Genomic DNA, 18,792 nt, shown 5'->3' on the forward strand with positions numbered 1-18,792 from the left:
GCGGATCCTGGCTGGACGGCTCTGGCGGATCCTGGCTAGACGGTTCTGGCGGATCCTGGCTGGACAGCTCTGGCGGATCCTGGCTGGACGGCTCTGGCGGATCCTGGCAGGACGGCTCTGGCTGCTCATGGCTGGCTGACGGATCTGGCTGCTCATGGCTGGCTGACGGATCTGGCTGCTCATGGCTGGCTGACGGATCTGGCTGCTCATGGCTGGCTGACGGATCTGGCTGCTCATGGCTGGCTGACGGATCTGGCTGCTCATGGCTGGCTGACGGGTCTGGCTGCTCATGGCTGGCTGACGGGTCTGGCTGCTCATGGCTGGCTGACGGATCTGGTTGCTCATGGCTGGCTGACGGATCTGGCTGCTCATGGCTGGCTGACGGATCTGGCTGCTCATGGCTGGCTGACGGATCTGGCTGCTCATGGCTGGCTGACGGATCTGGCTGCTCATAGCTGGCTGACGGATCTGGCTGCTCATGGCTGGCTGACGGGTCTGAAGGCTCATGGCAGACGGGCGGCTTTGCAGGCTCAGTACAGACGGGCAGTTCAGACGGCGTTGGGCAGACGGACAGTTCAGACGGCGTTGGGCAGACGGGCAGTTCAGACGGCGTTGGGCAGACGGGCAGTTCAGACGGCGTTGGGCAGCCGGGCAGTTCAGGCGCCGTTGGGCAGACGGGCAGTTCAGACGGCGTTGGGCAGACGGGCAGTTCAGACGGCGTTGGGCAGACGGGCAGTTCAGGCGCCGTTGGGCAGACGGCCAGTTCAGGCCGGCTGGCGACGCACATCGTGGACCTGGTGCGTGGAGTAGGAACAGGCCGGACCGTACCGGGAACACCCACCACTGGCCTTAACTGGGGATCAAGAACGGACCGGACCAGACTGGGAACACACTTCAGTCTCTCATGCCGTGCCACAACAACTTCCCCTCCTCTACTCGCCAATGGCTCCCGTAATCCGATAGCCTTCTCTCCTTTTTCTCCCTGTGGCAGCCTCCTGCTGCCCAGGCGCCTAGCCATGTGCCCCCCAAAAAAATTTTTGGGGAGTAACCACGGGCTTCCAGCCTCGACTCCGCGCTTCCTCTTCATACCACCTCCTCTCGGCTGCAGCTGCCTCCAGCTCTTCACGAGGGCGGTGATATTCCTCCTCAGACCACCTCCTCTCGGCTGCAGCTGCCTCCAGCTCTTCACGAGGGCGATGATGTTCCTCCGGTTGTGCCCAAGGACCCTTTGCTCCTGGACGCGCTGCTTGGTCCTTTTTTGGTGGGTTATTCTGTCACGATCGTCTGAAGGAGGAGACCAATGCGCAGCGTTGCGAGTGAACATGATGACTTTATTAACTTAAAGCAACCACGAAGAAAACAACAAATGACGATCCGTGAAGTTCTATACTGAATACTACTAACAGCAACAAAGAAACAATAACCCACAACACAAAAAAATGCACAACCAGAAATCCCCAACATAGAAATACACCCAAACAATGAAACTAAACAACCCTGGCTCAAATATCAAGGTCCGTGGAGCCAGAGTGTCACACTTCCATTGAATAACTAATGCGTTTAACATAATTTTAACAATTGTGGGGAAGTAATAGCCATAAACACACAAGTATTACATTTCTGTAAACTACAGGGTAGTTTTGAGTTAATACTTTTTGTAACATAACAGGCCATTGTATTGTACTCAATGAAGCAGTTGTAAATAACTTGCATTTTAGCCCACAACAATGTGTTTATCTTAGTTGTCTCATCTATTACTATTTACTCTTCATTTACTACCTATTTGTATTATACTGCTCTTACTGTAAAACAGAGTAGAAAATCAATAAACATTTAAATATTGAAAAACGAATGAATGCTATTTTGAGTTCTGGCTTAGTGAAATGTGTAGTTTCTCTCCCAAAATCCCCCGGCCCTTTTTCACCATCATAATTCGTTTTCAATTGTTTTCTTGTTTACCTTCTTGTCACAGTTGCGCTTGAGAAGCAAGTAGTAACATTGCATCTGAATGTCAAATATACCAAACCTAACCAAATGTCACACCCTAAAACCCAAAACACGTCACTCATTTACACCTTTTCAATTCCATATATGTTTTCAATATTTTTTGTAACATTTTTTATTATACATTTATACAATACAATTTGTGCAATATCAATTGGGTAGGCAAAATAATTGGTGATTCTGCACATCTGTGTTTACAATAACTGTACTTTACGTATTCACACAAAACATTTGTTAATAAATTGGTTCCCAGAAAATGTGTTCTCTTGCTGGTAAAGAATGATTACAAGAATACATCTCACCCCTATCAAATAAATAAGAACATGGGTAGCCAACCCTCCTCCTGGAGAGCTACTCAGTATGCAGGCTTTGCTCAAGCCCTGCTCAAACACACTGATCCTACTAATCAGATGCTCAGCCAGATCTTGATGTTTTGAATCAGGTGTGTTCCAGAAGGGCTGGAACAAAAGCCGGCATACCCAGGCAGTAGCTCTCCAGGAAGACGGTTGGCCAGCTCCCTGACTGAGAGGGTCCTTTTCATTAAGGGGGAGCACTGGGGTTCTGGTAGACTTCAGATACTTTTTGGGACGTTTCCCTGAGCCCAGCCTGTTTGCACTTGGCCTTCAGGCAGAGTTTGAGTTTCTCCTGGAAGGAGCTGGCAGTGATGGTGTACAGGATGGGGTTTAAAGCACTATTGATGGGCAGGATGAAGATCACCACCCATAGAACGATTGTTCCTGGAGGACAGGGAGAAAGAGGAGGATGATGGGGTGGAGGAGGAGCCGGAGGAAGAGGACGAGGAGTTCACAAAGATTAAACATAATGATTGCAATTTAATAGTAGTAATCATGTAACCACATGTATCTGGTTTACCTGCTATTTCCACTCGTAAAAGAGAGAGGATCTTTAGGATGAATATAGGTGTCCAACACATGGCATCTGTGAAAACGATGAAGAAAAACCTCTTGGCTATAGAGACCTCCTTGTTGTAGACAGACTGTCTTGCTGTCTTAGCTGTTTTCTGTACAGAGTAAAACATGCTGGTGTAGGAGAAGACGATCATGATGAATGCAAAGAGATTCAACCCTGAAGGACAAAATGTGAAAAACATGCTTTCATTACACTTTACAATGTACCCGTCCTGACATATGCATTGAATAAAACCAAATTATGTTGGTAAAACCATAATCAGTGTAAAGGTATTGCAAAACTTGCTGAAATTCGTGATCTTTCTTTTCTCATGGAGATTTGAACTGATTGGAACGGATTAGAATTGAGTAGAACTAATTGGTATATAAGAAGTCCTTATCGCTGTGAGAGAAAAGTCTAGCTGAGATCTAAGATGATGATGATGAGATGATAAACCCTTTTTTTCATGGCAGTCTCATGTCCACCCAGGGAAATACATGAAACACAATCCAAGGCCTGTGGAATTCCATCCTCATCTCATATTATCCTCATTATTTTGTTGATTCACCACCATCAGGGCTGATTCCTATCCCAGTGAGCACAATACATTTTCAACCAAAAGGACATATTTTCAACCAAAAAGATGTATTTTCAGCGTGCTCAGAGGGATGTTCCTCTTACCCAGAAATATTCCAGTGGAGTAGCATCGGGCCCCTGGTTTCTCCATCTCGTCTGAGTGAAGTGGAAAACACACTCCATTCCTGCCGTAGTAATTCCCAAATGTCTGCTTGTCCCATAAGGGAATGACGGCAATAATGAAACCCAGGACCCAGATGAAGATGAGGTAGCAGAGCGTCTGTTTACGTCCGGCTCTGTAGTTGTGGAAGGGGAACACAATGCACAGGTACTTCTCCAGAGTCATGTAGGTCAGAAGCATGACTGACACCTCAGTGGACAGCATGGCCAGACAGCCAATCAACTGGCACTGCAGGCTCTCCATCCACAGCTGGGCATGTCTGTTGTACTCTCCACAGTATTTGATGTCAAACGCACCGATGAAGAACAGGTAGACTCCCATCAGGCAGTCAGCACCTAACAGATAGGATGGATTTCAGGGATCTTAGTTAGTATGTATAGTTTGTTATGAGAGGAGTTTTACGAATCTCAATAAATAATGAGTTAGCTAAGTACAAGGTAATGAGAAGTGATTGCTGCCCTCATTGTGTTGAGGTAGTCTACTCACAGCACAGTGATATGATGGCCATGGTGTGGTGGTGGTTTTCAGATGCAATGCAAGACCTCAAGCAGATCACAAAGACGTTGCCAAAGCAGATGATGAAGGCCACCACCCACACAAAAACACGAAGGATGATGTTCGCAAGAAGATTCTCAAATGTTGAAATCCCGTCAGTGTTTGGCTTGCAACTTCGCACATTAGGAGAGTAGCCACAGTATTCAAATTTCTTAAAATAACTGGGTCAAGAAAAAATATTTAAAAATATCACAATTAATCACCTTTGAATGAATTTACAAACTTACTTCTGAAGTTAACAGTTAACAATTTTTTTAGGGTATTATAATGTGCTTTGTCAGAGAAGAGAGATTAGCTAACAAATGGATACAGTTATACAGAGTGCTTAACTGCCCTCTAACTAGGCTTTGGTGCTTTATATGCAGTGTGGACCTGACCTGTGCTGACTAAACATTATTGTTGATTAAACATTATTTGTAGTAACAACACCTTACTGTACACCAAGCAACACAGCTGCTTATTTTAGGAGTCCATTTATTGTATAATGGCCTAATTAAGCCTGTATAAGCTGCTAATTAGTCGTTGGTCCACTGTTTGTAAGTAGCTTATCAAACACTTATAAACAGTCCTGTATTATGCATGCATGAGAAGCCATGAATTCATTACTTGTTGGTAGGTAATTGGCAACGAATGTTTAGACATTTACGCATACTATATTTATCCCGAGTTTTTACCATGTACAGTAAGCTTCTAACAAACTATTAAATGAATTAAATCCCAATTAGCAGCTTCTACAGGCTTAGTGCCTTACCGTTTATACAGTATGAAATAAAATGTTGATGACATAAGAATAATAAATGAAGACAGAATATATACTCACATATGGGACAAGTTGCTAAGAGAGCGAAACATCTGAATACTGATGTTTGGTATCTCAACCTCCTCTATACTCCTGAGGGGAGCAAAAACATTACTCTTTCTCCAATTCCCTAAAGCTAGTAGACCATGTCACATAAGTACTGTATAAAATAAAAACTATTACTTACAGAGACTGCAAATTGACAAACATGTCAAACTGATCATCATAGATATGAGTTAGAGGGTTATTTGAGATGTTCCTGAGAGAAGAGGGGGAAACATCAATACAGGGCAGGTTATATCACTTTGATTTATCGCCCCTGTCTCTGTGGTCAACATGGCCTCAAGGCCAGGTTGATGGAAGACTCTTTGAGCAGCGCAGTTAATAAACTGCAACTCAACAATATAAAGTTAGTATTTCTCCTACTTGATCGTACAAAGTGGATCAAACGCATTCAGTAAATCCATTGTAAGTAACAAGAACATCTTTCAAAATAGTATATACACTGAGTATACAAAACATTAAGAACACTGCTCTTTCTATGACATAAACTGACCAGGTGAATCCAGATGAAAGCTATGATCCCTTATTGATGTCACTTGTTAAATCTACTTCAATCAGTGTAGATGAAGGGGAGGAGACAGGTTAAAGAAGGATTTCTAAGCCTTGAGACAATAGAGACATGGATTATGTGTGCCATTAAGAGAGTGAATGGGAAAGACAAAAGATTGAAGTGCCTTTGGAAGGCTTGGCAGGTAGCCTAGTGGTTAAGCGCTTTGGGCCAGTAACTGAAATGTTGCTGGTTCAAATCCCTGAGATTACTAGGTGAAAAACCTGCTGATGTGCCCTTGAGCAAGGCACTTGACACAACTGTGGGAAGCATTGGAGTCAACATGGGCCAGCATCGCTGTGGAACGCTTTCGACACCTTGTAGAGTCCATGCACCGACAAATTGAGGCTGTTCGGAGGGCAAAAGCAGGGGTTGCAACTCAATATTTGGAAGGTGTTCCTAATGTTTGGTATACTCAGTGTATATTAGGGATAGGATTCAAATAGAAATTGGATATACTCACAACTGTTTTAGGTTTTGAAGATTTCTAAACATAGTTGAGGAGAACTCCTCAATTTTGTTTACAGATACGTCCCTGGAATGACAAAATAATAATTTCAACAATGAAATACATTCTACAGCATTATTTGACCCATATCATGTTGTGTTAAGTAAAGTTAACTCACAGGTCTATCAGGTTTGGCATTCCAAAAAAGATTCCCTCCTCAATGGTTTGTATTCTGTTCTTTCGAAGAGCCCTGCAAAATAAATGTCCCTATAAGTAGTAATTGTTATTCAAGAACAGTCCCTACTAGACCAGTTACATGACTTGAATAGTAATTTACATACACTGTTTGTTAGATTTTATTTAGAGTTTAATTTGATAGTAGGTATATCCTTAAGAAATTAGGTACTATTTATATAAAAGCAAAACAAATTATTTTCTCCCACTAATACCTATCAAACTCTATTTGATTTATTGATTTTACTCATCCCTCACCAAAGGAAATCCAGCCCTGCCTCAATAATCGCACATCGAACGTGGATCAAGTGGTCAAGCATTCATCTGCTGGTTCAGCCACTGTGTTTTAGGGGCCACCCACATTTTTCACCTGATACCTGATGGAAAATCGGTGCGGACTCTGCAAATTCCATTCAGAGGTGCTAAGTACTCTCGGCCAGCAAATGCTTACACCTCGATCAGACCTACAGCGTTTGCGCAAAATGGTATGCAGCATCATCTGGATATGTGCGCAGCAGAAGTTCAACATTCACCTTCTGCTACCATTTCCATCAAGCCTTCTACGCATATAATTTGATGCATATGTTCGATAAATCCAATGAATGCACCACACAGGATGCACTGTAAACTTCCTCTGCAATGCAATGCTGCAAGGCAAAGGCAGTGTTCCATTGGAAATTAATGTACTTCTGGTGTACAGAAATGCAATGACACTGTCGGTGTGATCGAGGCATTAAGCTGACATCACAGGATACATGCTATATTTAGCACTCAGGTTTAGATAAGTCAAAGGGTGTTTCTCAAAATGCATACTACTGTGCTCCGAGCATGCAAATTGGAGCATGGGCACTTCTCGAATGCGTACTCCGTGTGTACATATTTTTAAGCATGCATGGATGCAAGCTTAACGGAAAGTATGCACAGAAATATGATGCAACCACTTAAAAAATTATGCAAATATTTTTTTTTCACTGCCGGACATTATTTGAGCTGAAGCGAGAGAAAATGCACTCCGACTTCGGAAATAAATGTTGCCTATTCACATCTTATATGTTGCCTGACAACAATATTTTTTACTTGATATGTTAATAAATACAGTGCATTCGAAATGTCTTCAGACCCCTTCACTTTTTCCACATTGTGTTACGTTACAGCCTTATTCTAAAATTGATTACATCTACACACAATAGCCCATAATGACGAAGCAAAAACATATTTTTTGAAATGTTTGCAAATGCAAAAAAATTACAATAAAACTGAAATATCACATTTACATAAGTATTCTGACCCTTTACTCAGTACTTTGCTGAAGCACCTTTGGCAGCAATTACGGCCTTGAGTCTTCTTCGGTATGACACTACAAGCTTGGCACACCTGTATTTGGGGAGTTCCTTCCATTCTTCTCTGCAGATCCTCTCAAGCTCTGTCATGTTGGATGGGGAGCGTCGCTGCACAACTATTTTCAGGTCTCTCCAGAGATGTTCATTCGGGTTCAAGATGGGCTCTGGCTGGGCCACTCAAGGACATTCAGAGATTTGTCCCGAAGCCACCCCTGCGTTGTCTTGGCTGTGTGCTTAGGGTCATTGTCCTGTTGGAAGGTGAACCTTTTCCCCAGTCTGAGGTCCTGAGTGCTCTGGAGCAGGTTTTCATCAAGGATCTCTCGGTACTTTGCTCCGTTCATCTTTTCCTCGATCCTGACTAGTCTCACAGTCCCTGCCGCTGAAAAACATCCCCGCAACAACATGATGCTGCCACCACCATGCTTCACCGTAGGGATGGTATTGGCCAGGTGATGAGCGGTGCTGATTTCCTCCAGACGTGACGCTTGGCATTCAGGCCAGAGTGTTCAATCTTGGTTTCATCAGACCAGAGCATCTTGATTCTCATGGTCTGAGAGTCCTTTAGGTGCCTTTGGCAAACTCCAAGCAGGCTGTCATGTGAGGAGTGGCTTCCGTCTGGACACTCTACCATAAAGGTTTGATTGGTGGAGTGCTGCAGAGATGGTTGTCCTTCTGGAAGGTTCTCCGATCTCCACAGAGGAACTCTGGAGCTCTGTCAGTGACCATAGGGTTCTTGGTCACCTCCCTGACCAAGGCCCTTCTCCCCTGATTGCTCAGTTTGGCCGGGCGGCCAGCTCTAGAAAGAGTCTTGGTGGTTCCAAACTTCTTCAATTTAAGAATGATGGAAGCCACTGTGTTCTTGGGGGTCTTCAATGCAGCAGAAATGTTTTGGTACCCTTCCCCAGATCTGTACCTCGACACAATCCTGTCTTGGAGCTCTACGGACAATTCCTTCGACCACATGGCTTGGTTTTTGCTCTGACATGCACTGTCCACTGTGGGACCTTATATAGACAGGTGTGTGCCTTTCCAAATCATGTCCAATCAATTGAATTTACCACAGGTGGACTCCAATCAAGTTGTAGAAACATCTCAAGGATAATCAATGGAAACTGGATGCACCTGAGCTCAATTTCGAGTCTCATAGCAAAGGGTCTGAATACTTATGTAAATAAGGTATCTGTTTTTTATTTTTAATACAAAAAACCTGTTTTCACTTTGTCATTATGGGGTATTGTGTGTAGATTGATGAGGAAAATGTTTTATTTAATCCATTTTAGAATAAGGCGGTAACATAATAACATTTGGAAAACGTGAAGGGGTCTGAATACTTTCCGTATGCACTGTATATGCTGTGTTAATTTTGGCATGTTTACCTGCCTACAATGCCCACTGAAGTTTGCGTAAATCGCAAACCCATAGTAAGTCAATAGGGCTAACTGGCTAGCTACTACAGTTAGCTAGCCAGAAAGCCATCAAGAATTGTCAGAGAGCTAGCTACCCAAAAATAATTGACATCTACCCATTAGTTTTAGGTCATTTTTGCCTGTTCAACTATCTGGTTAGCTACATTAATACAATTCACATATAGCTAGCTGATAGTTATAAAGTAAAACATTTGTTTTGTGTATATCTTGTTTTGTCTCTGTTGCCATTGTCCTGGTTGGAAGAAGGTTCAGTGAATGGGGAGGTGCAGCGTGAGGTAATATAGTGGCGGGAGTGCGAGTGCTTCTCAAATGTAATGTTTTATGCGTTCTCCACAACCTGGTCCTCACAAGAACGTACTCAAGAGAACGTCCTCGGAGAATACACTCGGAGCATGAGAGTGTGGAGCATGATAGTATGCATATTGAGAAACACCCAAAGAGTCTACCAGAGTATTTCCAGATTCTCGACCCCACATTGACTCCACCATCACCTTCAATTGAGAGAGCTAAAGCATGAAACACACCAAGAATCTCACTGCCGATAGACTCACGATAGGTACCTATCACAGTGGGAGGCTGTTCCTTCTCTTGCTAGAACAAAAGCGGTACCTGCTGCGTGCCGACCCGGTAGTGGCAAACCCGATTCCACTTGTAGAATCGCAATGGAGAGAAATAGTAAAGGCGTCTTTTTGTAGGCACTAACTCCGCCATGGTTCATTAAACAAAGCCTAGTGTCACAAAGCTGATGTGGATGCGGTGTAGGAGTCAGGCGCAGGACACAGAAGCTCAGTCAAAACGACTTTACTAGTTCACCACGACAATGCAAAAATAACGGGCCTCGAACACAGGAGGCGAGCGATTACGCAAACAGTGCGTAAATACACTAACAACAAAATACAATGTACACCAACGGACAGGCGGACAACAACACACAACTGCAAACAAAACCAAAGGAAACTTATAGGTGACATAATCAATACATAAGACGAAACAGGTGCACCAACAAGACAAAACCAAACAAACATAGAGAACATCAAGCGGTAGTAGCTAGTACTCCGGGGACGACGAATGCCGAAGCCTGCCCGAACAAGGAGGAGGAGCAGACTCGGCGGAATTCGTGACACCTAGGGAGAAAATGAATGGAGTTTTTGTAGGGTTTTTAGATAAAAGCTGAAAATAAGGTATGTGGTAAACACAGGTTCAGGAGATCTTAAATGTTTTGTTCTATGAGATAATCTTCATTAGCTTACATCACTTTTTGTGAATTTGGAAGAATTTTTATCATTTATAAAAGCACATAAAAGCTTCATAAATTATAAAGGTAATGTTAACTGACTGCTATTATCTCATAGAACAAAACGTGTTAACCTCAGACTGTGTTAACCTCAGACCTTGTTTTCGGCGTTTATTCCAAAACCCTATTCTTTAGCCATTCATTTTTCCCCCCATAATGATGGCTGAACGAACCCAGAGAGGAAGAGGAAGAGAGAGACCCAACTCAGCGGAAAATCTGTCTCGCTCCAGCAGGTGGAGATCTTTCTTTGTTTGGCCCACCAAACAAGGACGTTTTGTATGGTCAACAAAAACATTAATAACATTAAGCATATGTTTTCGTTTCAATCGCCTCCATCTCCTCTAACTGAAGCAAATTGTAGAGATTTTTTTCTATTGATAATGTAAAATTAACAGCCATACAGAAAGACTCATGTGAAGGTGAAATTACAAAGGAGGAACTTCTGGATGCAATTAAAGACTTTAAGTCTGGGAAAACTCCAGGGTTGGATGGCATACCAGTCGAGGTATACCAAACCTTTTTTGATATACTCAGAGGACAGTTATTAGCATGTTTTAACCACTCCTATGTAAATGGTAGATTATCAGACACTCAAGAAGAAGGTCTGATTTCATTATTACTGAAACAGGATACAAGTGGAAAATATAAAGATCCAGTCCATTAAAAAAATTGGAGGCCGGTTACACTGCAAAAATTCTAGCAAAATGTATAGCGCATAGAATTAAAAAGGTATTGTCGGACATTATTCATTCTAATCAGACAGGTTTTTTACATGGAAGATACATTGGAGATAATATAAGGCAAGTACTGGAAACAATAGAACACTATAAAAAATCTGGGAAACCAGGCCTACTATATTAGCAGACTTCGAAAAGGCATTTGATAAAGTACGACTGGGGTTTATATATAAAAGCCTGGAGCATTTCAATTGTGGACAATCTCTTATAAATTGGGTTAAAATCATGTATAGTAACCCTAGGTGTAAAATAGTAAATAATGGCTATTTATCAGAAAGTTTTAAACTGTCAAGAGGAGTGAAACAAGGTTGTCCACTATCGGCATATCTATTTATTATTGCCATCGAGATGTTAGCTATTAAAATCAGATCCAACAATAATATCAAGGGATTAGAAATCCAGGGCTTAAAAACAAAGGTGTCATTGTACGCTGATGATTCATGTTTTCTTTTAAATCCATAACTTGAATCCCAACACAGCCTCATAGAGGATCTAGATACGTTTTCTAACCTCTCTGGATTACAACCAAATTATGATAAATGTACTATATTACGTATTGGATCACTAAAAAATACAATTTTTACATTACCATGTAGTTTACCAATAAAATGGTCTGATGGTGATGTGGATATACTCAGAATACATATCCCAAATGAAATAAATGATCTCACTCCAATACATTTTAATAGAAAGTTAGCAAAAATAGATAAGATCTTGCTACCATGAAAAGGTAAATACCTGTCAATTTGTGGAAAAATCACCCTGATTAACTCTTTAGTATTATCCCCATTTACCTATTTGCTTATGGTCTTGCCTACGCCTAGCAAACAGTTTTTTAAATTATATGAGAAAAAAATATTCCATTTTATTTGGAACGGCAAGCCAGACAAAATTAAATGGGCCTATTTATATAATGAATATGAATTCGGAGGACAGAAATTATTAAATATTAAAGCATTAGACCTATCACTAAAAGCTTCAGTCATACAAAAGTTATACTTAAATCCGAACTGGTTCTCTAGCAAATTAGTAAGATTGTCTCACCCAATGTTCAAGAATAGCATTTTTCCCTTTATTCAGATTACAACCTCTCACTTTAAATTATTTGAAAAGGAAATAATCTCCCAAATATCACTATTTCTAAAACAAGCCATAGAAAGTTGGTTGCAATTTCAATTTAATCCTTCAGAAACGACAGAACAAATAATGCAACAAATATTGTGGTTAAACTCAAATATATTAATTGATAAAAAACCTATTTCTTTTGACAAAATGTTTACAAAAGGTATAATCTTCGTAAATTATATTATCGGTAGGACTGGTGGAGTTATGTCGCACATGCAGCTAACAAAAACATATGGAAATGTCTGCTCTACACAAAATTACAACCAAATAATTGCAGCATTACCACAAAAATGGAAAAGGAAAGTGGAAGGGGGAAAAAGTAAGGAACTTGTCTGCCAGCCTTGCATTAAAGAATATAATTGGTTAAAGAAAATTGTGATAAATAAAAAAGTATACCAGTTTCATTTAAGGACCAAAGGATTGACAGCCGTCCCATATAGATTGCAAAATAGTTGGGAAGAGATTTTTGACGTACCGATTCCATGGCATAGTGTTTATGAATTGATACGCAAAACGACGCCGGATTCAAAACTTTAAATTATTATACAAAATTCTTGCTACCAATAGAATGTTATTTACAGTGAGGGAAAAAAGTATTTGATCCCCTGCTGATTTTGCACGTTTGCCCACTGACAAAGACATGATCAGTCTATAATTTTAATGGTAGGTTTTTTTTTAACAGTGAGAGACAGAATAACAACAACAAAAATCCAGAAAAATGCATGTCAAAAATGTTATAAATTGATTTGCAATTTAATGAGGGAAATAAGTATTTGACCCCTCTGCAAAACATGACTTAGTACTTGGTGGAGAACACCCCCAAAGCATAATGTTTCCACCTCCATGTTTGACGGTGGGGATGGTGTTCTTGGGGTCATAGGCAGCATTCCTCCTCCTCCAAACACGGCGAGTTGAGTTGATGCCAAAGAGCTCGATTTTGGTCTCATCTGACCACAACACTTTCACCCAGTTCTCCTCTGAATCATTCAGATGTTCATTGGCAAACTTCAGACGGCCCTGTATATGTGCTTTCTTGAGCAGGGGGACCTTGCGGGCGCTGCAGCATTTCAGTCCTTCATGGCGTAGTGTGTTACCAATTGTTTTCTTGGTGAATATGGTCCCAGCTGCCTTGAGATCATTGACAAGATCCTCCCATGTAGTTCTGGGCTGATTCCTCACTGTTCTCATGATCATTGCAACTCCACGAGGTGAGATCTTGCATGGAGCCCCAGGCCGAGGGAGATTGACAGTTATTTTGTGTTTCTTCCATTTGCGAATAATCGCACCAACTGTTGTCACCTTCTCACCAAGCTGCTTGGCGATGGTCTTGTAGCCCATTCCAGCCTTGTGTAGGTCTACAATCTTGTCCCTGACATCCTTGGAGAGCTCTTTGGTCTTGGCCATGGTGGAGAGTTTGGAATCTGATTGATTGATTGCTTCTGTGGACAGGTGTATTTTATACAGGTAACAAACTGAGATTAGGAGCACTCCCTTTAAGAGTGTGCTCCTAATCTCAGCTCGTTACCTGTATAAAAGACACATGGGAGCCAGAAATCTTTCTGATTGAGATGGGGTCAAATACTTATTTCCCTCATTAAAATGCAAATCAATTTATAACATTTTTTACATGCGTTTTTCTGGATTTTTTTGTTGTTATTCTGTCTCTCACTGTTCAAATAAACCTACCATTAAAATTATAGACTGATCATTTCTTTGTCAGTGGGCAAACGTACAAAATCAGCAGGGGATCAAATACTTTTTTTCTTCACTGTATATATTTGCGAGAAAAAAAACATATGGTTGGATTGGAAGTGATGCAGACAATTACATTGGTGGAAGTTACAATCTATCTGAAGTATTAAAGCTGATCTACCCCCTAAAAAATAAAAAATAAAGAAAATAAATTTAAAAAAACATTAATGGCTTATTTGCTACATGAGATTTATTTGATCAAAAAGAAGTTTCATAACGCTTAAGTTGTTATGAGTGTACTGATATGGGCTCCCGAGTGGCGCAGTGGTCTAAGGCACTGCATCTCAGTGCTTGAGGCGTCACTACAGACCCCCTGGTTTGATTCCATGCTGTATCACAACCGGCCGTGATTGGGAGTCCCATAGGGCGGCGCACAATTGGCCCAGCGTCGTCCAGGTTTGGCCGGTGTAAGCCGTCATTGTAAATAAGAATTTGTTCTTAACTGACTTGCCTAGTTAAATAAAGGTAAAATAAATCAAATAAAAAATATTTGTAAGACACGTGACATCCCGCCAACTTTGAGAAAAAATACTTTATATTGGAGTTGTCTCAAGATGGCTATACATATTCATGGCATAAGGCTAGTAGCATAGCATCTCTCTCCATTGAATACAGGCGTTTGACGTCAACAACCCTCATCGAATATTGAAAAAAGGATTACAATAATGAGATGTATCCACCAATTCAAAGAATGGATAGGCGGGAGCTAGACAGCCCGCTGTGCCGCTTTGTGGACAACGACTTTCATTTTTAGTGCGGAGAGACATGTATGATGTCAGTATATCCATAATCTTTGACAAACCACAGGTAACTTGTTTCCAGGATTTAGGACTACAACCTTGCGAGCTCTATGCTCGTCAGTGGCCAACAACTAGACTTTGAGCCAATCAGAGGGCAAGAATCCCAACGTTGGGAAGCCAACAATTTTCTTTGTGGTACAAATAGGGCATTTTCTTCATACATCCATTGGATGAGCTAGTCACACTTCATATGCAATGTAGGCTATGGGATGGTAGCTAGCTAAGTGCACAGACGCAATGCACACAACACTAAATACTTCCTCCAAGTTTCCATGAAACAGCTGCCTGTGTTAGCTGCCGAGTTAGTGCAGTGTCCTTAGCTAGCCAGCTAGCTATTTTGTGCGAGCTAGCGAATATGCTAACGTTAGCTAGCTAGCTAAACATTTGGCTATGGGCTGGCGCTGGCTGTATGTGATTATGAGAGTTCATTCAATTGTTTATTCATCATCTTGCGAAGTAGTTATCTAGCTGTAGCCATCTGGCTAGTATCAACAAGGGATTTCTACAAAATACCAACATTAGCGCAGATAGCTTCGAATCTAGACCATAAGCAATACGCACAGATATGCATTGTCAAGCAATGCTATTTTAAGGCTGAGTGGCTGACGACTTCCAAGGTCTTTGCTGTGTGAACACAAAACAGATTGACTGCCGACACTCTGTTCAGAGGTGTTAAGTACTTTAGGCAGGCAAACGTTTGGCAATCCTACCGGTGTGTCTAAGCTTTAATACACCCCACGCATTTCAGAATTTTTCTTCCCTGACTGTACTGATTACTCTCAGCATCACACATGGCCCTAGAGGCAATCACTAGTGATAGAAACTGCCAATGTAATGTGTGTGGGCTCCAGTGGTCTCTCTCCCTCAGACTGAATTATCATTATCAGCTGCAGTAGTGCAGAGGCTCCAGACTGAAGTACATAGCTTTAGCATTAGCACCACTTACCAGTGTGGGTTTTACGGTAGGACATTTCTCCTTAGGGTAGGGCAGAATTTAATTTGAAATATAAATCATATCATTACATTCATCTCTCTAGTGAAGATGTAATTGTTGTAAAATAAATTAATGACAGTAAAGACATTCTATGTAATTGGATTTGGTACAAAGATTACAAAATTTTGTAAATGAGTTGAGGAAAATATATATTTTTAATTAAACAAAACTCACAGTACTGTTAGAGTGGTGCAGTTTTGAAAGCTGGAAACCCACAAAGATGAAATCCTGTTCCCTTCCAGTTCTCTGTGAAAAAGATGTGTCAGACCAGAATGGCATTAATTCATGATATCAGTATCAGTATCTGGTAGTTGGTAAATACTCAAGGTAGTGTTTTGACGAGAAAATGATACGTTTCTGAAAACAGATACTGTTGCAGAGTGATTATGACAAACAGTCATAAATAATAAACATGGTTATGAGGAAATATGATTAAGAGTTGTCAAATACAACAACATATATTATCCATCATAGTGGGTTAGATGTTATTCTGTTGTTACTCACAGCCAGTTTAATCTAGGCATTTCCAGGCAGACAGATTTCTTGGGGATGGATTCTAGGGAATTGTTCAACAAAGACCTGCAGCCAAATTAAATTACATTTAAAGAGCATGTTGGTTAAATGATGATGCATATCTCATGAGATCTTAAAGTGATAAGCACAGTGGCATGATACTTACAGGAAAAATAAAGATATCAGCCCCTCAAACGATTTCTGTCTCAGAGATGCGATTCTATTTTCATCAAGAATCCTACACCCAGAGGGAACAGAGGGAAATAGATCCATTTATGTGTCACACTCCACCCTTTACATCTATGTTTGTTGACTTTGATCATGTAATTATCACGAGTTTCACATCCGTCACATTAGACAAAATGAATAGAGAGCTTCTGGAGCTATACGTGAGCTGTAATTATTGTTGTCAAAGAACAGTCTTAGGGGGCATTAGTACATAGGCCTTGATATCATCCCATCATGTATCACACATGAGGATTGTTAGCTACACCATAAATGTCACACTGTATTATACCTTATGCTCATTGATTTCTTGGGAAAATAGTGCAGCACAAACAAGGTACTGAGGCATTCTCTGAGGCAGAGAATGAAGGTGGCTTTAAAGGGATAGTTCAAGATTTTGGCAATTAAGCCAAACCTTTTTTCTACTACCCAGAGTCAGATGAACTCATAGATACCATTTATATATCTCTGTGTGCAGTTTGACGGAAGTTGGAGGTAGTTTCTGGAGCGATTGCTAACTAGCAATCTATGGGATCAACTAGCGTTAGCGCAATCAGCTAGCTGATCCCATAGACTTCCAGTCATTGCGCTAATGCTAGTTAGCAATCACTCCAGAAACTACCTCTAACTTTCTTCAAACTGCATGCAGAGACAACAATGGTATCCATGAGTTCATCTGATTCTGGGTAAGTATGAAAAAGGGCCTATTGCCAAAATCTCTAACTATCCCTTTAAGGTCACTGAAAACAACTGCCCAGTGCAGCACATTTTCCAACAATATAAACAGGTGTTTTTGTATCAATTAGATAAATACTGTCTACCAATCTCATGAATCCCACTGAGGATCTCACAGCGCATCTGAAATTAGCCCACCCAACTACCTCATCCCTATATTGTTATTTATTTTGCTCTTTTGCACCCCAGTATCTCTATTTGCACATAATCTCTTGCACATCTAGCATTCCAGTGTTAATACTAATTGTAATTATTTTGCACTATAGCCTATTTATTGCCTTACCTCCATAACTTGCTACATTTGCACACACTGTATATATATTTTCTGTTGTATTTTTTGACTTTATGTTTTTTTACCCCATATGTAACTCTGTGTTGTTGTTTTTATCGCACTGCTTTGCTTTATCTTGGCCAGTTCGCAGTTGTAAATGAGAACTTGTTCTCAACTGGCTTACCTGGTTAAATAAAGGTGAAAAAAAAGAAGAAAAAAAAAGGCACTGAAGCATTTCCTAATGAAGGTGTCTTTAAGGTAACTGAAAACATCCTCCACACCAGTTCACTTACAGCCACTCCAGGTTCCACAGGTCTCCAAAAATGCCAGCCTTCAACGATGTAATCCGATTCTGACTGAGAAATCTTATCACAGCAGGCCAGTTTTACAGGGAGGGAAAAACACACATCAAAGGGAATGAGGAGGTACATTTAAGATGAAAAGCCAGATATTCATATTTAATATGGGACAACATATAGTAAATAAAACAATATTGACAAAGGGACAGTTGTAATTGCAGATCTTACTGCTTCACTTTGAACATTCCACTGCTTGCAAGTAATATGGAATGAGGTAGGGTAGGGTAACACATCCATCTGTTCCTCATGCAAATTCTATCTGAGTGTATTAGGACAGAGCACTGACACCGATAACACCCTGGGACCCTCAGGAATACAGAGGAGAGACACTAAATCAAATCATGTTTTATTTGTCAATTGCTGAATACAACAGGTGTAGACTTATCCGTGAAATGCTTACTTACAAGCCTTTTCCCACTAACATTAAGCTGGATGTGAAAATAGCTGTGACAAGTGGAAAGTAGGAGTAGTTGATTTTGCTGTCAACTATCCAAGGCTAGCTGTCAGAGTGACTGGTATATAATCTCCAGGATGCCCTGTCCTCTGTGCGAATCCTGACGGAGGAGGATGAAGGGCTTTCATGTCTTCCTTTAATTACAGACCAGCCGGGCATCATCTGATTTATGTCTACTAGACCTGGGCGCTTCACATGTCTTAGGTTTGAATAGCGGAGAAAGACTACAGTATCTCAATCTGAATGTATTTACACTTCTCAAGGATGCGCCAGTAAATTAGTCAGTAAATTAGTCATTGACTGGTTCTCTTTTATTTCCCAAAATGTTTTGTTCTCAAGGAGCTCAACACAAATTGTTGGCCCACATACACATTCTACAGTACTACATACTACATAACTTTCAATACGTTTTCATGAAGTGTGATGTAGGGCAACGATTTGTGGTGATGA

At 41.0% G+C, this 18,792-nt stretch overlaps 1 protein-coding gene across 1 annotated transcript; it reads right to left on the reverse strand.

The window, feature by feature from the left end:
* Positions 1-1,542: 1,542 nt before the first annotated feature.
* Positions 1,543-16,358, reverse strand: LOC121573726 (relaxin receptor 1-like). Its single transcript, XM_041885920.2, has 10 exons — positions 16,290-16,358; positions 15,960-16,031; positions 6,261-6,332; positions 6,098-6,169; positions 5,212-5,283; positions 5,046-5,117; positions 4,157-4,386; positions 3,595-4,005; positions 2,878-3,090; positions 1,543-2,741 (listed from the first exon to the last, which is right to left on the reverse strand). Exons 1-10 carry the CDS (start codon positions 16,307-16,309, stop codon positions 2,545-2,547), a joined length of 1,431 nt encoding a protein of 476 aa, XP_041741854.1. The 5' UTR covers positions 16,310-16,358; the 3' UTR covers positions 1,543-2,544.
* Positions 16,359-18,792: the final 2,434 nt, after the last annotated feature.

This window comes from Coregonus clupeaformis, chromosome 9 (assembly GCF_020615455.1).
Source record: "Coregonus clupeaformis isolate EN_2021a chromosome 9, ASM2061545v1, whole genome shotgun sequence".
Lineage (NCBI taxonomy): Eukaryota > Metazoa > Chordata > Actinopteri > Salmoniformes > Salmonidae > Coregonus > Coregonus clupeaformis.